A 9,811-nucleotide genomic window follows, 5' to 3' on the forward strand; every position below is an offset into this window, starting at 1 on the left:
TTTATAGACCCACATCTAATCCCTGAAGTTGGTATTATTCTATTTTGGCAGTTATCAAGGATAAGAAGGGTTACATGACTTGAGGTCTCCTGGAAACTAATGGAGCTGTGGCTTGAACTCTAATTTAGTATTGTTTCTACAATGCTAACTGCCCTGGTGCTCCTGTGGGGAGGCGGTCTCCCCATTTAGCTCCTGAATACCATACAGTGCAGCCTGGGTAAGACATCCATGCAGGGCTAAGTTCCTCGCTGCTCTGTCAGCAGGCCAGGTGGCTCTTCTGTGATTTGAGGCATAACAACAAAGTTTTTCTTAAGGGAGCCCCTTATGGGAAAGCAGGGATATTCTAGAGATCACTGATTATGGCTTAATAATGAATAATGACAGTGGCTTCATAATGACTTGGGTGACTGAGCTGATATGTCTAGTCTTCTTGTTTTTCTCACTCTTGAGAGAAAAATGATGGAGATGAGATTCTAGGTGCTGAGAACAGATCTGAAAATGATCTTGGCCAGCAGGGCCTCAGCAGGGGTGGAGGTGGGAGGCCGTTTAATGCAGTATACAGAGACAGTAGCTACAAGGTCGGTCTTTTCTGGCAGGGGATACATTTTTTATGTTTTCATGAGTGATTACTTTGACCTGCTTTTCGTATTCTTCATTGTTGGATGGTGCGGTGGAAATGCAGAGGATTTTCCAAATATCATCAGGGGGTTAATCATCCTGAGACATGGGGGTGTTTAGGTACCACTCTCTCCTGAGCCTTTGTGTGATTGGGCTCACTTTTTTTTTTAAAAGTCCTTTTTCCTGCATCTGTTTTAACCTTTATGGTGGGGGAAAAGAAAAGCTAGTCTGATACTTTCCTGGGTATTTGATGCCCTGCTGATTCAGAGGTCTTGATTTGGGCAAGGCCAGCATTTCCTGGAGGGCACACATATCTGCCTTTTGGACCTGTGGCTGGAGCCTGTTTCCACAGGGGGAACATAAGCATTTAAATAGAGGGACCTTGGGGCCCTGAAAATTGTGTGGACAAAGGTACACAAGTGAGTACTCAGTGACAACTGCTCTGTTGCTGTTTCCCAAGGAATTTTGACCTGTTTTGAAAATCTATCACTGGAGCTTAGAAAATGACTGTTGCCATGAATACCTGTTGGCTTACCCTGTCTGACGAGCTCCCTGTTTGTAGAACTGCCCTTTTCCTGCTCTGTCTTTGGGGTTCAGCTGGCCATGCCCACCTGACTTAACCCAGGGTTAGCACCTGACTAAGCTGGACTCTTTTCCTGGGTGTCTCCTGACTTTGAAACAGAGAGAACATCCGGTCACTCTCTCAAGCGGCTGAAGTTATAGGATGGAAAACTCAGAAGCCGTTGGCAGCTCCCTTTCCCCTCCATGGAAGAAGCAACCCATCGGCAAGAAAGATACCCATGCAGACAAAGAACAAGAGCCTGCATGGCTTTGCAGTGCCTGATTCCAGTCCTCCTTAGACCCACAGTCTTCTGCCTTAGTCTTCAGTCAGAGAACATCATCTTTCTAGTAATTTCGCTCTTTTTGCTTAGACCAGATTGGGTTAAGTTTCTGGCTATTGTCAACCTTGGGCTTTGAGGTTACCACAGGAGAAGGTAAGCTCCTTGAGGATAGGAGGGTAGGAGTGGGGTTCAAAGTATACCTTCATTCCTGTGGCATGGCCGTGCATCCACAACTGTGAGATGCTGTTTATTTGGAGCTTAGTCCAAGGGTTAGCTCCTGGCTCCATAAAATTGAACCTGTAGTTGAGGATGACTTCAGGTGGTGTCACCTGGCAAAAAAATGATGTGGAAGCAGAGTCAAAATGTGACAGGCACGCGTGAAGATTGCTGGTTGGCCCTCATATGCACCCTCCTGCCTTCAAGCCAGTGGTATGTGTATGTGAGAAAATTGCTGGATGGAAGTTCCTAAGAACCTTCCTCAAAGGGCAGGCAGCTCACACTGTCTCTCCCTTGTGTTTTTTTTTTTTTTTTTTTTTGTCCGTCCTCTAGCTCTCTGGAATACATTCATGAAGGCCAGCCCTAGCTGCCACGCTGGACCATAGAGTTCCCGGGGATAGAGCTCACCACTTGGTGACCTGGGGGAACGTCATGGGCCAAGCCCCTATATCAGCCCTGTGGAGCTTTACTGGAAAGAGAAGGAAATTGTTACCTAATTTGAACCATTGCTCATTAGGGATTTTATTACTTGGAACCATATGTAATCCCAAATGACGGCAGATGTGGAACAGTGGACACCATCCTCCTTCCAGAAGAGATGGGCAGTCCACGGGAGGCATAAGTAGTAGGGGAAGCAATGTAATAGTGATATTTCCACCCCTCTCCCCAAATGTCTCTGTCTTGTGAAGAATATTAATGTGGGACAACGGGCTGACTTTGGTCTTGAATAGAATGAAGTATTCCCTATTCTTCTCACTCATTTCCTGCTTTTAGAGGGCAATTGGATGAACTCTTTAGAGTTTGAATAGCTTTAGAAAACAGCTTCTGGTGATTTTATTGACTCAGTGCCCTTAACATACACAGCCATACTTGATGCTGCTAGGCTTCAGATTTTAATGACCATGACCCATTTTTTTTTTTTTTAAAGAAGGCCTTTTAGAAAAGAAGCTTTCCAAATTGCTTGGGCTTATAAATGAATCAACACAGCACTCAATCCAGTCAGGCAATATACAACCACAATAAAATATGGTGAAGACACTTTTAGGCTGTAAAATGCTATACAATTGAGAAGTATTGATTATTATTATTATTATCGTAAGGGGTATTTCTGTTCTCTTTAACATCTACTGTGGAATTATTGGTAAAATCATTCAACTGGAAAATAGGGGGTTTAATTTTTAAATGAAGGGTGATTTGCTCCCAAAGCAAGTTGGCTGGGTTCTTCAGAGAATCCAGCTGTGTGCGACAAAGTTTCCAGTTTGCCTAACATGTTCCCTTCATCTTGTAATCCTCTGAAGAGTTTTTAATCATAAAAGGACGGAAGTTCAGAGAGCTTAAGAAATTTGCTCAAGCTCAAGCCCCAGGGTAGGGGAGTGGCTGTAATTCCACCCAGAGTTGAAATTTGGCAATGAGGGGATAGGCTTGGGGAGGAAACAAGGAGACCCACTCCGTAGACTGCCCTGGGGCTGGGGGCCAGAGCAGCCCACCCTCACATGGAGGGTGCAATCCATCCCAGCAAACCAGTGCAGCCATTTCAGCCTGAAGCCATGATTGCATGTGGTTGGCCGGGACACACCTTCCGCCTTTCCAGGCACCGGCAAGTTGAGTCCTGAGCGACCCATGGCATTCTGGGAGCATCTGCAGAGCTTGCAGGAAGAGCCTCTCCAGGCAGCTGAAGTGCAGACGCCTTTTAGCAGATGGTAGTTAATAACAGGCTTTGTTCTCCAGGTTCTTCTATTTTCAGCCACCGAATACAATTTATAGAGGAAAAAAAAAATACACACCACCCGCCCCCCCCCCCCCAACCTCAGCTCTTATCAGATCTCTTATAATTATAGAATAAGGTGCCTGCAACTCCCGGGGAGCTGGTTTCCATGGCAATGACAAGCTATTATATTCTAAAGGCCAAGCTAGAACTCCGCCCCCTCGTCCTCACCACTGCTGTGTGTCTTGTTACCGCAGTGTTCCAAAATAAACTTGCTGCCTAATCGTAAATCCCATATAATTAGAGATGAGCTAACCGTTACCCCGCTACCTTTGTGCAGCCCACTCATCATGCTAACAGTTTCTGGAACAGCGATGCTGACGGACTGTTTGATGTCAGAACAGACCTTCCTCCCCCAGGAACTGGGTGCAGCATAAATCCATGTATGGCTGGGGACTCTCCAACCGGAAAGGCTCTCTGAGCTCGGTGACCTGCCCCAGGAGCTTCAGCCAATAAGAAGGACCATTCGGGCAGTGGCTTGGCCACCGGATTGCTGGCTCTCTCCAGCTCTGGATTGAGGAGGGGCAGCGAAATCCCCTTGGAGGTGGCAGAGAGCTTAAAGGGTCATACTTTTTGGCCACCTGCTGTGACCAGGGCAGGACATGGGACCTTCAGAAGGAAGGGCATTTCTCCCTCTCCTTCCTGTTTCTTGTCCTGCTCTCTAGCTCCTTTATAGACTGGAGGTTGCTTTTAGCACAGTTTGTGTCTCAGGCTTGTATGTTTTGTTCTCATCCGTGAGTGATCACTGTCTAAGAATTCACCAGGTGAGGACCCCAGGAGGCAGGGTTCTCAGTGCTGAGGGAATGATGACAAATGAGGGGTTCTTGGGGGAGACTTGCACTCTCCCCAGAACAGGAGTGGAACTGTTGCAGATGATGCTGTGAGGGAAATAAACTGGAGTTGATGGGTTAGACTGTGTTTGGGCTTGGGGGGCTCACTGAATATTTGAGCAGAGACTTGGAGGACAGGAGGGCTGATTGTGGTTCACCTGTTCGGGGGGCCTCACCAACTACATTTCCCCTAAATGTCCCTCACCTCCAGCCAGCATTGCTACGGGACTTTAATAGCACTGCTGTGTCGGGGTGATGGGTCTGCCGATTTGCACCCCTTTGTCCCTTTGATGCCCTTTCTGCCCTTTTCCATGCAGGTGTCCGGCCTTTCCAGTATGGCCACTAGTGGTTCTCTGCTCTCTGCTTGACCTTAGTCGTGGGAGGCACCAGTGCAAGATTGGTGCACGGTGGCAGGTAGGAGTGGGTCAGGTTGGGCATCCCTTGGCTCCTTCCCTGCAGGCTCTCTGGTGGTGGGGGGCAGGGATTGGAGGGGTGGGATTGCTTTTCTTTACAAGGCCCAGATTCTTGCAGTTGGCCTCCTGTGGAGAGCTGGCATGTCCGGGTCATTGTACTCCCTCCTTCCCCTTGTCCCCTTAGGATCATGGCTACAACAGTTCCCTACTGAAGAGGAGACCTCAACCCCTGTCTGGTTTCTTACACCTGTCTTCACCTCTGCAGACAGCGTGGTTGTTAAACCTTATTCTCTACGGTGTGTTTGAATGGCTTGCTTTTTCCTTCTGGGCCTCTGATTCTGCTCCACCCTGTCACAGCCTCCTTTCTACCTTTCCTACAATTGCTCACCCACACCGAAAATGCTTTCCCGGGTCCCCTCTGCCTCTTTTAATCCTGCCCATTCAGTGCCTGGTCTCTTCCAGAAGCTTCCTCTGACTCACCTTCATTTCCCCAAAATCCTAGTTTTCTAAAAATTAGCACCGTCCGGCCCCGTAGGTTTGTGCTCACTCCTTGTTCTCTCATTGTTTCCCAAAAGTTGATATTACTTCTCCAGTACGCTTTCACCTTCTACGAGGGCAGACCATGTCACGGTGTTCTGCATGACTCACAGAGTGCTAGGTGCGTCTCACCTGCCTCAGAAATCCTCTGTGGAGACTGTATTCATCTGTAGCTTCCTGGGCCCTGCCTCGGGGATGGCAGGTTGTCTGATGGCCAGTGTCAGGGCAGGGAGATGCAGTGAGTTGTTTCACCTGGTGTCCTGATAGATCTTGGTGAGCAGCACCGTGTGGGGGTGGTGCTTTCTTCTCCTTCCCTGAGACATGGTAGGTAATTCCAAAGAGCTCATCTGGTTTCCTTCTCAAAACAGTAATTGAAACAAAAGAATAAAAGCTCTTTAGGAAAATGCATTGCAAACCCTGTCCACACAGAAAGGAGCAATTAAGAGGGTGAAGAATGGGAGGACTGGAAATCCCTAGCATGAAAGTGGGCATAGGAGCTAGGTGGTAAGTACAAGGAAGTACAGGTGGAGCAATACTTCCAAGAGGTCATAATACCCAGCAGCAGGATCACAGGTAGGGCTGACAGCCGATATTTTTAGAGTCTTTAGAATCCCAGGAGACATAAATGAAATCAACAGATTTTGTTGCTTCTTTTGACTGAGGGGAAAAAAAAAAAAGGAGGCTGATTTTTTTTAAAGTGCTGCTAGAGAACAATCCATTGAAAAGGCAAGACTCAGAGGGCTGCCCAGGATTAGAATCAGGGGAGAAAAAAACAAGGCAGACCCCCAAACCACCCATCAAGGAGTATAGTTTCACAGGATGCCAATACATTGATTTTTTCTAGAAAATTGATTGGCGCAATTATCTGTTCATTGTCTTTGGAGAATACCCTTGCAGTTTTGTTATGGGCTTTCCTAAACAAGATCCTGTTAGTAGGGAGCTCTGCGGCATTCTCAGCCACTCAAATCTCTGTCTTGTGCTAGGGTTTTTTTTTTTTTTTTTTTTTTTTTTTTTTTTTTTTTTTTTTTTTTTTTTGTGCTAGGGTTATCTAAAACAATGTCGGATTAATTTCTCTGGCCTCTGGGAGTAATTTGAGGCTTCTCCGGAGTGGGACAGGTCACGGCAGGTTGAGCTATAAAAGCTGACTGCACTGTGATTGTGCTCTGGGTAACATACTGCAAAGTGCTTGGTTGGCTTGTCCATCAAGATGAAAAATGGCCCTTTGGTGATGTTTCTATTTATCGAAGAAAGACAGCGTGCTTGGTGGTCATTTCAGGTAGAAGATCTTGTTCAGATAATATCCCCAGATTTAATTCTGGATTTCCTTCCATGGGGTATAGGGAGGAAGGCAGGACTGATTTGGGACCTCCCTAACAGTATAGCACATGAAAGAGGAAGAGAACTCTCCCACTTCAACGTAGAACACAGTGTAGTTCTGGCCCTTGGGCTCTCCCGTGTACTGATACAGGTCCTGGGGTGGCCTGCTGTGTCCAGGGGACATACAGGTACCCAGGAGCAGAGAGCTGGCTGGCAAAGGGAGGGCACGGTGTGAGCTGGGGTTCATGGCTAAAGGGTGAAGTGGAGGAGGTTGGAGTAGGAGAGAAAGATAAAAATGTCAGATGCATGTCACAGGCATGTATGATCTGAGAACTGATGGGACCTAGTCTTTGGGGTTCCCCAGAAGTACTTGGAATTCGGAGACTTTTTGAGGGGTGGAGTCCTATGTTAGCAGGTGGGAAGGGAAACATGGCCCACAAGCAGGCTTAGGGAAGTTGGAAAGGCAGGCAGTCTGACCTGGGGGGTAATTGGTGGTATGATTATAATTGGCTTAGGTGTTGCTTGTTGGTTTTGAAGTCACTTGGACATCCAACTGAAGTGGTCTGTTATGTTCTTGGGCAGAAAGGGGAGGATTGAATATTTGGAGTTTTAAAATTATGTATTTTCTTTAGAAGAGAGACCCTTTATACACAAATCAGTCATTTACACTTTAGTATGAACAAAGGTCTGCAAATAGGTTTTGGTAGAAGGGAAAAACAAGGAGCCACATGTTTCCCATATGATGGGAAAGTGGTTGTCTCTCAGGAGAGAAATTCAGCCACAGAGGGAGGCTGACCTTGCCGAGGTCTGTCTTCATGATAAAGTCCTGAGCCTGTTCTGCAGTGGTAGTTATCTCTCCATCAACTCTACCCTTAATTTTGTCCCCAGGTTTAATGGGGAAGTAAATCTTTTTCCCCTAGGCTCATATATCACATCATTATCATCATTTTACTTTTGGTTTCAATATATTATTCTTTTTTTTAATATTACATTTATCTTTGCTTTATTGAGATATAATTTGCATATCAGAAACTTTGCCCATTTTAAGTATACAAATTTAAGTATACAAATTCAGTGATTTTTAGTAAGTTTACTGAGTTGTACAGCTATCACCACAATCCAGTTTTAGAATATTTTCATTAGCTCGGTGAGAAACTCTTGCTTGGTTAATGTGAATCCGTTCTTCCAGTATTATTTTATTGTGCAAAATGGGCATTCAAGACATGTTCCAGGTTCTTCAGAGAAGTGAGTATCAGAGATTAGCCTTGAGTTCTGGAGTCAGGAAGCCTTGGAACCTAATCCTGGCTTTTCCTCTTAGTATTTGGGAGCTGATTTAACTACTCAGACTGTCAGTTGTTCATCTGAAAAATATGATTAGTAATATCTACCTACACAATTGCTCAGATGATTAGAGACAATGTTTGTGAAGGGTCAGACACATAGTAGATGTTCAGTGAAATTATGAAATTATCACAAACCTGCAGGTGCTTGCAAAAGATAGGGATTGACTGGGCCTAGGGGCTGAATTCTGAGATTCATTATTTTTCTGTTTGTAATTTAATTCATGGGATCAGGTAGGAAGGAGAAAACATAATTTAGTTGTACTAGTTATTGGCTGCTTTTAAAAAATCAAATGCATTTTAAGAATCTTAATTTCTTTTGATTTATGTTGCTCAAATTTTTCCCTCTTAAAGCTACAGAGATTTTCTTTCCAAATGGCTTGACTCCCCCTGACCTCCCCCGAACTCAGCTCTTTGTTCCACAGTTTTGCCTTGCTTTCTTCTGAAATGGATTTGAAAAAAAAAAAAAAAAAAGACTCTGGCTTCAGCTTTTCAGAGCCCGGTAGTGATTTTCTCTGCTGCTATGAAATTTAAGAACCATAAAATGCTGTTGCCATTTCCTGTGGATGTTCTGCTTCTGTGTTTCGATTTCATATTTATTGCCATATGAGTCAAGATCACAATAAGTTGCTTCATTGCTCTGCGTTACTGATATAGTGCCATCCATTTATGCGGGGGCCATGCAGCTACTGGCCGGGTGCCTGTTGCTAGGTACCTGGAAAACTAAACACTGCCACTGGGGGTGCCTTTCTCTCAGAGTCTGTTCAGGGTCCTGATTTGGGAAGGGTAAGGGAAGTCCAGGGGGAGGCTGCTTCTGCCTTGCTCCTCTTCCGTCTGGAGGGACACTGTAGATGGAAAGCCCACTATTGTCCAAGCTCTCCTACTTTGGCCAATTCCACACTGGGACAGCTTTCCAGATGGACTGGGGACGAATGGGAACTCCATGCCACTTTGAATTTTGGGACCCCTCTGTGGATGCTTCTGGGGGACAGTTTTTCTGTCTGTTTCTGTCTGTTTCACCTTGAACATGCTTGCCCAAGATGGAGGTTCTTGGGCTTCATTCTCTGGACAGCGTGACTCAGAATATCTGAGGATAGAGTTCTGACATGTTTGTTTTCTGGATGGTTGTAATGCACACCAAAGTTAGGGCCTTGAAAAGGTAAGTTGTTCTTTGAACCACACCTCCTTCTTTTTTTAATCATCCTTTTCCCTTCAAAACTCAAATCCAAACCAAAACAGAAGTCTTCAGAGAATACGCCTTCACGCTGGGGGTTCCACGTTTGTCTGAATCTGCTCTGTGGGGAGAATCATGTTCCCATCTCTGCCAGTATTTGAGGGACCGTTGGGGACTCCTCTGAATTTCAGAAGTGAGACTTAAGAAAAACAATGTTGAAATAATTATCAATTAGGAGATGTTGCTACCTTTCTAAAATAAAAAATATAGCCATGGTATTTGTTTCATGTGGCTGCTGAAACTAGGTGGTTTCAGACAAAAGAAATTTATTCCTTCAGTGTTTTGGAGGCTGCAAGTCTGAAGTCAAGATGTCAGCAGTGCCACACTTGGCCCCTGGGGCCTCCCTCTCAGACTCTAGGGGAGAATCTGTTTCATGCCTTTCTCTTAGCTTCTGGCGTTCCTGGCAATCCATGGTGTTCTTGGCTTTCAGCTACATAGTTTCAGACTCTGCCCCCATTGCCACATGGCCTTCTCCTGTGTGTCTCTGTCTTCTCTTCTGCTTATAAGGACACCGGACATCGGACTAGGGCCCAACCTAATGACCTTATCTTAATGTATTACATCCACGAAGACCCTACTTCTGAATAAGGTCACGTTCTTAGGTTCTGGTGCTAGGATTGCAACCTGTTTTTTGGGGGACATAATTCATCTCCTAACAGTCTTATTTCTTATGACTGATCTGTCTTCTTTTTAAGTTTC

General features: G+C 45.4%; 1 protein-coding gene across 3 annotated transcripts in view; it reads left to right on the plus strand.

Annotated features, from left to right (window-relative positions):
- The window catches only part of LOC112644633 (uncharacterized), a 33,791-nt gene extending 28,488 nt beyond the window's left edge, over nt 1-5,303 (plus strand). Inside the window, exons 1-3 of one of the 3 annotated variants that reach the window (XM_049116134.1) lie at nt 451-578; nt 4,589-4,685; nt 4,869-5,303. In XM_049116134.1, coding sequence (XP_048972091.1) covers nt 499-578; nt 4,589-4,685; nt 4,869-5,159 — 468 coding nt within the window. In that variant the 5' untranslated portion in view covers nt 451-498 and the 3' untranslated portion in view covers nt 5,160-5,303. Of the gene's footprint in view, nt 1-450; nt 579-4,588; nt 4,686-4,868 lie in introns of those variants that run through there. The other 2 variants (XR_007414006.1, XM_025421482.3) reach the window with 2 other exon arrangements.
- The last annotated feature ends 4,508 nt before the right edge of the window (nt 5,304-9,811 follow it).

This window comes from Canis lupus, chromosome 1 (genome assembly GCF_003254725.2).
Source record: "Canis lupus dingo isolate Sandy chromosome 1, ASM325472v2, whole genome shotgun sequence".
Taxonomy (NCBI): Eukaryota; Metazoa; Chordata; class Mammalia; order Carnivora; family Canidae; genus Canis; species Canis lupus.